The 14,353-nt window shown below is 38.0% G+C and overlaps 1 protein-coding gene across 1 annotated transcript in view; it reads left to right on the top strand.

Annotated features, from left to right (window-relative positions):
* LOC117410363 (synapse differentiation-inducing gene protein 1-like) overlaps positions 1 to 12,826 on the top strand; it is a 30,710-nt gene extending 17,884 nt beyond the window's left edge. The window contains exon 4 of the mRNA XM_059025054.1: positions 10,613 to 12,826. Within this exon, the coding sequence (XP_058881037.1) occupies positions 10,613 to 10,771 (159 nt within the window). The 3' untranslated portion in view covers positions 10,772 to 12,826. The remainder of the gene's footprint in view (positions 1 to 10,612) is intronic.
* The last annotated feature ends 1,527 nt before the right edge of the window (positions 12,827 to 14,353 follow it).

Here is a 14,353-nt window from a genome sequence, read left to right as displayed (position 1 = left end):
AGTTTGAGGTGATGCAAGTGCATCCAGGAGGAGATAGCAGACAGACAGGTAGAGATATGGGGGGGATGGTGGGGTCAGAAGGGGTGAAGGAGAGGAAGATCTAAGCATCAGCATAGAAATGGTATGAGAAACCATAGAATGCGATGAGGGGCCCAGGGAGCAGGTGGAGAACAGGAGAGAATCCAAGACTGATCCTGACTCCTGTTGAGAGAGGTTAAGGTGTGGAGGTTGAGTCGCACCAGGTTACCTGGTAGGTGCGTTCGGAGAGGTAGGAGGAGAACCAGGCCAGAACAGTGCCAGAGAATCCCAGGTCAGCGAGAAAGGATAGGAGAATAAAGTGATCGACAGTGTCAAAGGCAGCAGAGAGATCGAGGAGAATTAGGACAGAGGAGAAAGAGGCAGCACGGGCAGAGTTTAGCGAGTTAGTGACGGACAGGAGAACAGTTTCAGTGGAGTGAGCAGAGTGGAAACCAGATTGGAGAGGGTCGAGCAGAGAGTGGTTAGACAGGAAAACAGAGAGCTGGCAGTGCACTGTCCGCTCGAGGGTTTTAGAGAGGAAGGGTAAGAGGGAGACAGGACGGTAGTTCTGGAGGGAGGCGGTGTCGAGGGTAGGTTTTCTGAGGAGGGGGGTGATAGCTTGTTTGAAGGCGGAAAGAGGCCAGAGAGGTTGAGAGGTCAGAGTCTGAGAGGGGAGAGGAGGAGAAGGAGGGTGTTAGTAGGGGAGACAGAGGCTGTTGGGGTTGGAGCGGGAGGGGATGGGGGCGAGGGAGAGGTGTTAAAGTGATTGCAGATATCAGAGATTTTAGAGGAGAAAAAATAGGCAAAGTGGTCAAAGGAGATGGAGGAGGAGGGAGGGTTGAGGAGGGAGGAGAAGGTAGAGAACAGTTTCCGGGGGTTGTTAGTGGAGGATTGGATAATAGATTGGAAATAGGAGCGTTTAGCAGAGGAGAAAGTAGTGGAGAAGGAGGAGAGGAGGGAGCGGTAGAGGTCTAGGGCAGCAGGGAGTTTGGTTCTCATCCATTTCTTTTCAGCAGAGCACAGTTTGGTTCTTGCTGAGCAGAGCACAGAGGAGAGCCAGGGTTGGAAAGGGGAGGGGCGGTTAGGTTGGGAGGTGAGGGGACAGAGCGTGTCGAGGGATGAGGTGAGGGAGGAGAAGAGGGTGGAGGTAGCAGAGTCTACAGAGAGTTGGGAAAAGGAGTCGATAGGAGGGAGGTGAGAGAGTGTGGTGAAGGCAAGGACAGAGCAGAGGTTACGGCGGGAGGTGACAGTGGGGGTAGGTGGAGTAGGGAGAGAGGGGAGAGACAGATGAAATATAAAAATAGATGAAATAAAATAGATGATAGAGAAAAAATAGAGAAAAATAGATGAAATAGTGATCAGAGGTCCAGAGGGGTGACAGAGAGGGTGGAGGGGCAGCAGGCCCTGGAGAAGGTGAGGTCCAGTTGATGGCCAGCTTTGTGGGTAGGAGGGGATGGAGAGAGAGAGAAGCTGAAGGAGTGAAGGAGATGAAGGAAATCGGAACAGTGGTTGGGGTTGGAGAGATGGATATTGAAATCACCTAACAGGACAGTTGGGGTAGACAGAGAGGGGAGGGAGGAGAGGAGCTAATCGAGTTCATCGATAAAGTGAGTGAGAGATCCAGGGGGACGGTACAGTACAATCAGCAGGAGCTGACAGGGAGAGATTAGTTGGACAGTGTGAAATTCAAAGGTGTTAACAGAGAGTGAGGAGAGGTCAGAGGGTGCAGAAAAGGAGAGAGAGAGGAGAAGACCAGTCCCACCTCCCCGTCCAGTGAGACGCGGAGTATGGGACAGGACGTAGAGAGAGGACGGGGCAGCAGGAGTTACAGTGTTATCAGGAGAGAGCCAGGTTTCATGAGAGCAAGGAAATCGAGAGAGAGGTGGGAGGCAAAGGCAGAAATGAAATCAGCTTTGTTAGCAGAACAGTGACAGTTCCAGAGAGCGTGCAGGAGGGGGGGAGAGGCAGAGGGATGAGGTTAGAGGGGTTAGGGGAGCAGCGGCGGAGAGAGGACAGAGGACAGGAGAGAGAGGACAGAATAATAGGGATGTGAGAGGTAGTCATAGCAGGACAGGTGAGACAGATAGGTACAGTAGTAGTGGGAGCAGGAGCGGTGAGGGAGGGTACAGACTAGTAGTTGGCGTCTTCCAGAGCGCTGCTAGGTTTGGAGTTTCTCCAACAGCCTGTCCTCACTGGTAGAGAGGCTCTTCGGTTGGCTGGCGCTTCGTGCTGGCACACAAATAGGCTAGCTGTCTATTATACTAACTAGATGGATAACAGCTGTGAGTAATCCAATCAAATTGCAAATGAACCTCTATTCAATTTAACCACACTCACCTGGTACTAATCACAACAGTAGATAACCTAATTAAAACACCACCTTTATAATGTTATTTAAATACAGCTAATGTTAAGAGTTGGAATGAGGCCTCTAGTAGCCATTGGGAGAGATTTGGAAAAGGTCCTTTTTCTACCTGTCCTCGCTCAGACTGCCACAGCTCAGACTGCCCTTGGATGTGTGGCCCTTAGACTGCCACAGCTCAGACTGCCCTTGGATGTGTGGCCCTTAGACGGCTGGCGCTTAGAACGGCTTGCGTTCTAAGACACTGTTTGCCAATTTATACTGTCCTACAGGTCTAGAACTGGTCCAGTTTACACGCTAAATTCACTTCAGTCAACCACAGCTCTGAACACTTTAGAAAATTAATTCCTTAAACCAGCTAATGTAGTTATTCAATTGTCCTTACCAAATTGCTAGCTTCTTCTTTCTGACTGCAAACAGCAAAACACAATCTAAGCAGGTCAGTCGCTAAAACAACAAATTGCTAGTTTCTTCCTTCTCACAAATCGCTAGTTTCTTCCTTCTGACTGCAAACAGTTAACTATATTTATTGTCAATTTTTCATCAGTTGCAAATCTTATAGATTAACAAGAAATGTAGAATAGTGTTTTTTTTTTTTAATTTCTATTGTTTTTATTCACGCTGAAATAATGTATATTTTCGAAGTGAAAAAAAGAGTAAGTGTCTGTGTGCAAGGAAACTGAGGAGCAGGTTGCTGAGCAGACTCACTGTGCTTAGACCACACGGCTGTACTATGTACAGTATTGCTGATAAAACCTATATTGAGTAAAATTTTCACACAGGGTGTTAGTGGTGGTAAAACAAAAGGGAGGATTGAATTAAAACTCTCAGATAAACATGTATAGCGGATACTCTGCATTATGTTATTTATTTGTTTATTGTATTCTCTTGTTTCTCCCACTGAACACAAATGCAGCTTTGTGAGTTTTTTTCTTGTATTTTCATTGTTTTGCTCTTTTAAAACTGTCTCCTTAAATTCTCTTGTTATTGGCCTGATCCTCATTTTTTCTGAGTTCTCGTCATTGTTTGGTTGAATGTCCATCTTTATTTTGAATGTATTATTTCTTCTCCGTTGTACTGTGGTTGTTGTGCTGAGAGTGGTATTAGTGGCGTGTTTTCTTTTTTTTTAAATGAAGCTGCCGACCAGGGAGTATAATGTCGTAGGAACATGTATGTTATAGGAATACGTTTTTTGCATGTACCTATGTATTTTCATAAAGATTACAAGGATATATATTTTTTCAATATAGTGTTCCATTTCCATGGCAACATAGAACATACTGTAAGTACTTAAATATAACTGTAGTTATGAGTAACTTGAAGCTTCATCTATGCTAAAAATGGCATAAGCCGAAACGCTGTAACTTTTCAATATAGTTACATATTTTTCTGTGCATTGAGAAATTAGTTGTTGTGATTGAAGTGAAGTGCACTCCATCTTCTTTTAAAAGCCTATGTATTTATAAAGATCAAAGGTAACAGTAATCCTTGTGTTCTGAAAGATCTTGTGTTTCAGATTTTTGCATGTACCTACAGTATTTGTAATAGACAATGATTATTTTTTTAATGAGCATGTGGGTATAATGCAAGGAACCAAAAACAAACCCAGCTAGAGGAGCACGGCTAGTGCATTTAACCGAGGCACACACATACCACTTCTGTCTTCCTTGAAAGTAGTTCTTACTGATGACTGAGGTCTCTGACTTTATCCTCTTGAGAATTTCAATGTGGAGTTCATTATCTGGAATACCAATGTGTAATGAATCTTTACGCCCTTTATAATTCAGCACAGTAGTTGATGTTGCTTTTGTGCTCACCAGGATTCCCAAAAAAATGTTGTTAAAACGTTAGAGCAGTAGACTTCACAAAGTCTACTGCTCTATCTTCAATCAATACTTATCAAAGGAGCAATGCAATCAACCTCTATGGTTTATGTTTAAAGCATGATTGATACTGTACATCGACAGCCAGTAAACAGTTGCAGGAGTTGTGTGGGAGTTAGAAGCAAGATTGAGGTCGCTACAATTTAGATGGATGAATAGATAGATTGATTCCAGGTTTAGAAACCGATCAGCTTTTTTTGCAGGGTGAACTCACAGCAGGAGAGACAACAGGAAGGTGATTTGTATCTTTTATAGGATATGATGGGCTGATTTTTGAAAGAAATTGGGAATGATAGATTTAAATGCAATATAAAGTAAATATAATTGTCTTACTGTTAGGTGTATATTATATAGCTGACCCTTGATGTGGTACAACCATCTGAAATGTCTATCACATAGTTTGTATCAGGCGGCTCTCCTGTGAGTTTGTATCATATGGAAATGACTTCACCATAAGATTAGCTATACTGTTGAATTATTCTTTACATTTATATTATTTATAGAATATTGTATTGGCTGCTGTACAGTATAAGCTGATAACCCCTCCATGAGAGGTCAGATGCTGAGTGAAATCAGCTGGTATGTAGCTGAGCAGCCTGTACAATATTTTGAATAAAATACGATTACATAAAAATGATTAAACAGTACAGATAATCCTTATTTGACATAATTCCCATGTGATCTAATACAAACTATTACAATACAAATAAATGTCAGAATGTTTGATCACATCAATATCAGCATCTAATATATATATATATATATATATATATATATATATATATATATATATATATATATATATATATAATTTAAATATACAATATATACTTTTTTGGACTATCAAACAAAATAACGATCAAGCAAAAAATAAAAATAAAAGCATAACATATGAACTATATAATGGGCTTCATTTTATTAATTTATAACGTTCAGGCTGGACAGTTGTTCCTTAATAATCTTTACCATTCATATTTCCTGAGACAAAAGGGGTCACTGCAGGGTTTCATTGTCATTGTGTTCTGAATATACGATGCTGAAGGTCGACGCTGGTTTTGATGCTGACCAACCAGGCAGTATGCTGTTTTTAGTTCTAATATAAACAAATACATGCTAGGTCACTGTGACCGTATGCATTATGTTTTCCCTGTAAAATTGCAAAATGTTTGAAAGGTTACTGTGTTTGGGAGAGATGCAGTTTTAAATCTAAAGCTGCATTATGTATTACCTCAGCTGACAGCTGAACATGTTTAATTATTCTGTTTCTAAATTTCTACAGCCTGTCCTGCTGAATGTCGTATTTAAAAGATAGGTGAACGTTAACTCTTACTTTGTATGGTTTAATGTGTTTCTTACATATTATGTGAAATATATATATATATATATATATATATATAATGGCAATCAATTTGTTTCTAAATCAAGGACGGTAAAACGCGACTGACGTGTATCTGAGTGTCGTATAGCCGAGTGCTGACTGTATAATAGTATTTACAATTCAGGAGAATATACTGTAACCATTATTCAATGTGTTTTATTTAGACAATTTAAAGTTATTAATAGTTAGAGAATACTTTTTTTTTAAAAACAGCAATAAAAACATGTAAACAATACAGTTTTTTTTCATGTTATGGCATTGTGACTTCATGGAAATGATTACATGACAGGGCAATATGAAACAAATGAGCTAACACAAAATGAAATGGCATCTGTGAAGCCTTTGCTAGCAGCTAACCCCAACAGGTCGTTGTTGCACAATATGTTTCTGTAGAATGCATTGCTTGGGTCAGTTTCATTATTTCTTCCCTCTTGTTGGAACTCTACTGCATGTTCAATTATGCAAATGCTTTTTACGGACATTATTTTTTCCATGGCTGGCAAGGGTCCTTATGTTTTTATGAATTTTAATTAACCTACTGACATGCTGTACTTATCTGGCTGCAGCATCATCCAAATCCTCATGAGACCAACATCAACTGTGCACATTAATATTAAAGTCATGTCACTTGAAATATCCACTGGCTGAATAAGCTAATGTGATCAAGTACGTGTATACCTGTAAGGCTTTGCAATTATGTTCCACCAACCAGACACAGCATTGTGAGCCCTTATTCTGCATGACGTGCACAGGTACAGAGGTACAGCACATTAAAAACAATACTATAGAAAAGGGTTGGACAATGACATTCTCAATGAATTATCGAATATCAGCTAAAATTTGTGTGAATCATCTTTCAATTTCTAGCAAGCAATACTGATACTGTACATACTGTGGCTAAAATAAAATGTACCCTGGTATAGTATTGTCATATTTTATTTCATATAAACAATAATGTGCCAGGAATTTTTTTGACAGCACATTTAATTTTTTTATACATACATTATATACATAAATACTTAAAGAAATGTCAAAAGACATTCAATGTCTTCTTAAGTGTTTGTGTAACTAAAAACAGTTTACAAAAAAAGTAGCTGCTGTTCCCTGTAAAAGCAAATTAGTGTAATGTTAATCAGAGATGTTTTTATGTGTTTTTTTTTTTTATTACATTGACGATTTACAGCGTTGTGGGGAATATTAGATGCTGCTTTAAGAAAGAAGACCCGTCTATTACAGTACATACCATAAAATTGAAATTTATTAGGGAGTATGTAATCTTTCTACATTGGTACAGTTTGCAAAGTGTTCTCCAGTTAGAGACTAACCCAAACAGTGCCATACTCAATGGAACCAATGTTTGTGTTACATAATAGTAAATTACTTGGTAGGTCAAACATGTAAAATAAATACAGTAAAAGAGTTTCTAGGGTGTTAGATTCCGTTTAATTTACGAACTGTTTAAACTTGAACTTGTTTTTAATGTTGGTAACCACTCAGATAACCACTAGCAAGCAATTCCAATAGAGTGTAAAACAAACAGGGTTGGCTGATTTAAATCAAGTCGATTTAAATCATGATTTAATCACTTGATTTTTTTTCATTTGCTACCTATTTTATATAGTTTGTCAAGGAAAAGACATGAAACGTATGTTTTAAAAACCTTTTATTGACACAAACATTTAAAACTGTATCTATAAACAGCGCTTGCCCTTGATTCTGTGGCACATAAATGGAGTGAAGACGTAAAAAAACAAAAAACTGCACTGAAATGGTATTCTGAAGACATGTCTTGCCCCGTTATAGAGCGCCTGCCCCATCATTAACGTATTCACCAAAGCTATTCTGATGACAGTGCAATGGGGTCCCAAATGGACAATTGAGCACTGTGTAAAGACCCGCTGAAACCAGGTTTATTTAGTGGTGCAATCAGGAACTTTAACAATTGAACAGACTATAAAAAGTAAAGTAGTCCTAAGTAACAACTGTGTGTGTTTGGACTGACACAGAAAGAGGAAAGGAAAGTAAAAGAAAAGAATGACTGGGATGGGTTAGGGGGATTTTTCTCTGGTGTACTCCATCGCTACATTCTTGTAGTTCATGTATTGTAGTTCACATTTAGAGGATGCCACAATGCTAAATAATTTGCTTTATTTATGTATTCATTTGAGATTGATTAATTTAGTTTGGTATGTAACTATTCACAAACCACCATTTCCAACATCCTTAAACAAAGGTTTGGAGGTACTGTAGAGCTACAACTACGGTACTACAAAAAGACTGCATGTGTACAATGCTAATCTGTGTAGAATAGACTATGAAGAAGTACTACTGAATATTAAATAAATAACCTGTACAGTTACTACACTAAGGCCAACATCTTTATTTCACATGCACATTTCTGAAAGTGTTTAAAACGTTTAGACATATCACTTGGATATTGTTTAAATGTTTAAACCTGGGGTTCTCAAACTGGGAGGCGTACCCCCCTAGGGGTGTGCATAACTGTTCAATGGAAGGCGCATTTTATGTACTGTACTTTTATCTTGTCTCTACCATAAAACGATTTCCTTATATTCATTCTGGTCTACGAGTTTATGCAACATTTTAGTATACTTATGATCCATTTCTGCATTTCACAAACTGGGTGGGATTGTCAAATCAGTTGGTAGTGACCTTGGCACAGTTCTGTAGTGGACAGAGCAGATATAGGTTTAACTTAGGGATTTTCTATTCAGGATCGTTTTCTGGTGAGAGGAGAAAAACGCTACAGTCCCATGCTGCAACGGAGGTTGTCATCATGAGTGGGTAATTCAATAAAACCTAAACGCAGAAAATATGAAAAGTATTTTAAAATCAGGTTTACTTGGTTTGGAAACCATGATGATCCACAGCCTCCCCTTATACAAGTTTACCACATTATTTTTGCATGATACTTCTGCAGTTTTACCATGTTTTTCCCAGTTTACCATGGTTCATTAATAATACGCTTTACCATACCTCACTATTCTAAACAGTGCTTACCTATGCTTTAATATGCATTCCTTGTGCTTCATTACACTTTGCTATGTTTTTACTATGGGAAACTTTTATAATGGTCAGTCTGTTGTATGTGTAGAGGTGTAGCATCTTTTACATACTTCATTCAAGTAAAAGAAATGGGGGGGGGGGGGGGGGGGGGCACTATCACAAAGAACCCGTGCTCTAAACTATTAACTCCTCCACGCCCAGAAAAAATAATAGACCCTCAAAACTCATAGAATTGCTGTACAGGTGCCAGTGTCTTCAAGGTGAGGAATAACACAAGCAGAAGCAGAATGAGTAAGGATTGCTTATTCATTCTCCTGCCAATATACCCCAGTACAAATCCCTACAGAACACCTTTAGCCTCTCACACAACCCATCAGGACAAATTAGACACTGATCAAATAACGGATAATCTTCTCTTCTGTTCCCAATTAACAGGGGAAGGGTCACGAAATTAAAATAAAAACAAGCATAATTGCCGTCAGCTACAAGTGATTTCTCTAGCATTTCGAACGATTTAAGTCTTTATTTGAGATGAAAGGTTTGTGCCCTTGTCTGGAATTAGGTGATGTATACTGTTGATTCCAAAAGCAAAGTTTCATCACAGAGACTCAAGGATTTAACTACTTGCATGGACTCTACTGTGCTCTAGTAGGGAACATCAGGATGGAGTATGCAATGTTATTCAGAATATACCAGTCAGAAATGATACTAAGGTATAGGATGATACAACTGAAAATGCTTCATTTATAAGTAAGCAAGATGAAGCTAAGCAATAAAATAAACGTGGAACAATTTGGAGCAGTGATGTATCAAGGAAACTATTCAGAAAATGATTTACAATTTTCTGAAGTATGCAGCAGATATGAAGTATGCAACAAAGTGTATATATATATATATATATATATATATATATATATATATATATATATATATATATATAGTTTTTCTTTGTCAGCTTTTTTCTGCCTTTTGAAATATGCATTGTGTTGTATTATGACATCCAGACAGTGGTGTTTACATCAGCGTTAGATTACATTACAGCTCCTGTAAGAGTGCGGGAGTCTGCTGAGAGAGTGAGAGAGAGACAGAGGGGCTGCGGTTGACAACGCCGGCACAGGAGTCCAAGATTAATTATTATACAGCAAAACAGAAAAACAGTGTAGGTGAAATACCAAGCACTACCAACGAGGAACCGCACCAAAAATGGTATTCATCTGGGAGATGGTGCTCATTTGGCAGAGCCATGGCTTACACACACAAGCCTGCAATGATGCAAACAAAAATGCAAAACAAACACTGTGAAATCAAAGCTCCAGAATAAAAGGGAGGTCTTGCACCAGGAACGCTACTCTAACTGAAATAGATAAACAAATCTTTATTTTGTTTCTTTATCGGTCCCCTGGAGTAAAGGGATCATCAGCCTCAGCTGAATATAACTTACTCATCCTAGCTGAAGAACATAGGAACTGGCTTTCAGCTCCTCTTTTTATCCATGTGGCCAGACCCTAATTGGCATTCCATTGATCAAATTGGGTCTGGTCGCATTTCTCACATGTTCTTAACCCCATCCCTGCTAAATTTAACAAAAAAACCCCTTCATTTGTAACTTTGTTTTTACAAAAAGATAAACCCAAAAGAAACTCATTACATGTTGTTTTTTTTGTTGGGGCTTGCTAAATATATTGTGTGTTTTTTTTTCATTTTTCATTTTGTTTTTATTATTATTATTATTATTATTATTATTATTATTATTATTATTATTATTATTATTATTATTTGTGCTAATGTTGATTTGGAGTGCTTTTAGAATCTAGTCCAAAAAGTGTAAACATGGACCAGAATTAGCTGATGATTCAGTCTGAACCCACTGCAACTCAACCTTCAGTTCTTAGAAGTGAAATAATTATGCTATGATGTCTGATCATTTTTATTTCTTCCTTACAGACCAACAAGGCATTGGCTAAAGGAGATTTTCACCAGGCGAGTTCCAGCTCCAGACGGGCTCTTTTCCTGGCTGTGCTCTCCGTCACCATCGGAACTGGGATTTATGTTGGTGTTGCCGTGGCGCTCATAGCTTACCTTTCAAAAAACAACCACTTGTAAGCTTTCATGTCAAAAGCTTTTCAACCACCAGAGCTAGGAACTGTAGAGACTGACCTTCTGAATTAGTATGTTGTTGTGGGAGTGGGGGGCTGTTGTTGTTGGAGTGGTAGTGAGGAAACCTTGGACATGCACAAAACTCTTATCCAAAATTCTGGGAGAAAAGCGTTTCACTGCAACTGTTTTTCATTGTGTAGGACTGGTGTGGACCAAGACAATGTGTAGCCAAATGCAACCTTGAGTTTGTTTTGTTTTGTTTTTCATTTTATCACTGAACCACACACACACTAGCTTTTTTTAGTGGCTGTTACCCCTACACTTGCAGTATTAATGGAACTCTTGTGCAATTAAAGCTGCAGAGGCTTTTTTTAACAGCAGTGTTTCAGTGCTCCAACTTTTCTGTTTTCTCATGCAGCATCGCCGATTATTCCTTTGTACAACCATGACACTGTACAGTACTTTGGTCATCATCATCATCACTGAGACACCCAGTGGGTTTAAATTGTGTTGGTCTCTGAAAGTTCAGTCCTAGGTCTCATTATTAACTATTATTATTATTATTATTATTTATTTCTTAGCAGACGCCCTTATCCAGGGCGACTTACAATCTTAAGCAAATGTAACAATATTATTTAAAGCACCAGTACCCTTCATATTCAGTGATTTATTTTTCTTTATATATTTCAGAATAGTTTCAGAATTCACAAAAAAAGGATGCATTCCCTTTTTTTTATTCTGTGAACTGTTGAAAATAATACATTACAGTGTAAAGGCTTAAAGTGCAGTGAGTTTCAAAGTGCAGATGCACACTCATGAGTTGTCTAGTAGGCCTAACTTCTAAAATAAATATGCCATTTTAAAGGAGGCATGTGTATAGTACATTTTCCTAAAATAATGACAGAACATACAGTACAGAACATACTTTATTTAATATAGGGTTAACGCATTGTAACATGAACCTGATGCAGTACAACCTTCTGTGGAGGCATGTATAATGCCTTTAACTGAATGATTTTCTAAAGTAAAAATAAAAAAAATAACAGAAGAAAATGTAAATTACACAAAAGTAATAATAGATTGTAAATAGTAGTACAGTATCTGAATAAGCTTATTACTTTTTGGGGGACGGGGACGGGGGAGAGCTACAGTATTGGGGTGTTTTTTTTTTTTTTTATCAGGACAGCATTCCCAGGTCAATTTGAAAAAAGCTAATTTCTGTATGGAAACTTTACAGGAAAGCATTTGCATTTGTTTTATGGTAACATGGTATTCAATTAATAATTTGCACAGGTCACTTACATTTAAGGTTGCCTGAAATGACTCAAGGTTCTCCTCTAAATTGATTCCTATAAACATCGCCAAACTTCCTTAAACTGACTGAACTGCATAACATTTTAAAGTGGGGTTATTGTTTTGAATGTATAATCTTGTTGCCATTGCTACAGTAGGGACTGCTCTCGTTGGTTTTTAATATTGCCATTTACATGCGTGTGTCTGAAGCATTCTTAAGGAGGTTCTTGTATCCATTACGGGTGTTTATGTTTTTAATCAGTGTTATCAGTGTTTGGAGATACTTTCAGACATCTCGTTACATTAACTTACATTTATATATGTCTTGACTGAATTGATTGCATTAGATTGTATACGTTTAGAAAAATGTCCTATGCTTTAAAAAGTGCTAGTAGATAAGCCTGCTTGCAAAGACATGTTGTCCAGGAGGATGACCTTCAATAAATGTGACTTGTTATTCTACAGAAACTCCAATCTTTTAACTTGTCTGGATTAATTCTTCTGCTTGACTCAGTAACATCCTTTTATTCGACAAAGTAACAGGTTCATGTTATGTCAATCTACCAAATCTCATCTTTGTCTAACATAAACAAGTTTAAGATATGGCTGTAATTGCTGTCTCTATTTGGCTTGAGCTTGTGAGCTGCAGGCCTTGTTTTTGACCATTGTATTTCATGATCCAAGAAAATCCTCCTCCAATGACAGGAAAGGCAGCCACATGGATGGAAGCACTGAAAACCAGCTCAATTGGAAAATGAATACATATGATTGTAGACTAGAGGTGGACAAGGTATCTATTTTTTAAAAATACTCGGGTACAGGGGAAATAGGAACACACACAAGAATGCTTACTTCTGAAATCCCATGTTCTTAATTTTAACCAACGCTATAAGTACCAGTAGACCCCCAAGTCAGTTGAATCTGCCTAAACATACAGTAGATTGATGCAGCTGTAAAAGGAGGCATCAAGAAATGGTATTCAAAACAACATTCATATGTACTTAAAACATTTAAATATTTAGCTGTGGAATTTGTTTATTTGCATGAAATCGAACATGAACCTATGAAACAATAACCTAAATATGATGTGGTATCAAAGAGCACGCTATCAAAAAAAGCTTTGTACATTTTCCCAGCAACTGTTTTGTTTAGTTTCACTTTTAGGTCCCTGATTCAATGTATTGACTAATCAAGAAGAATGAACATGGATCTGACGAAGACAAAGGGTCGAAACGTTATCGTTTATTGTTCTGATGCACAAGAGGTTCTCTGAGAAGGTTCCAAAACACTGTTCATAATGGTTAGCACATGGAACTTCAGATGTATGGCTAGCATTTAAGATGTTTGCAAGATGCCTGTAATAAATGAAGATGGCAGCCTGTACACATGGCTTTAAGTATGACTTATTGTACTTTGGTTTATCATGGTTTAAAATGACTAATGTATGGATGAATAATGTATAGAGAAGTTATGTGCAATGGTTTACCCATGCCACACTCACACAGTAGCCTTGTTACTTCGTATTTATTGAACCATCGTCATGCATTTTCAGCAGTAGAAAAAATCTTTAAGCTTACTTTCCACTTGAAATACTGTAGGCCCAAAATAAATGTGGAGCTTACGGAGAGAAACTAATGTCTAGCCGTAACAACTGATTCAATGTGTGTCCTTGGGGCAATTCATTTAAAAATTAAAAAATAAGCGAATCTGTCAGTGCACCAGCTGTAATAGTTAAACATTTGAGCAGTAAACTGGCACTGGGCCAAACTGGAAAATGAAAAACTATTCATTTCTAAATGGTCACTTTTGCCTGCATAGCCAACTTCTACGTTTTCAAACAGGGATGCTTTACCACATATGGCTTTTGAAACGGCAGAAATTACATTCTGGCAATAATAATGAGACTATTTACACCTGCTGTATATTGTTGTTGTGTATCTACATGTGCAAATGTTGATGCATTTTGTAATTACACTGTATTCATACATTTACAGTAAAGATTGCTCATTTGAATCAACTGCAAATTATTTAATTTTTCAATTTTTTCTTTTATCTTCCAGTCTGATGATCTTAAAGAAGAACCTTTATGTTTCGAACTGTCCTCAGGAAAGGATATTGGCTCAAACACGCTTATCATTATAAAATGCCTGTTACAATAGGGCACTACATTTCCTCTGAAATCTCAGCAGATAAACGTCTGCTTTCAAGGGGGTGTCAAGCTCTCTTATATGCAGGACTCTGTTTTTTTGTACGCAATGCTAATAAATGAGCAGCCTTCTTAATTGGCATCATTGG

The sequence above is a fragment of the Acipenser ruthenus genome, chromosome 6 (assembly GCF_902713425.1).
Source record: "Acipenser ruthenus chromosome 6, fAciRut3.2 maternal haplotype, whole genome shotgun sequence".
Taxonomy (NCBI): Eukaryota; Metazoa; Chordata; class Actinopteri; order Acipenseriformes; family Acipenseridae; genus Acipenser; species Acipenser ruthenus.
Note: the sequence above shows the minus strand (reverse complement) of the source record. Positions and strands in the feature narration are given on the sequence as shown.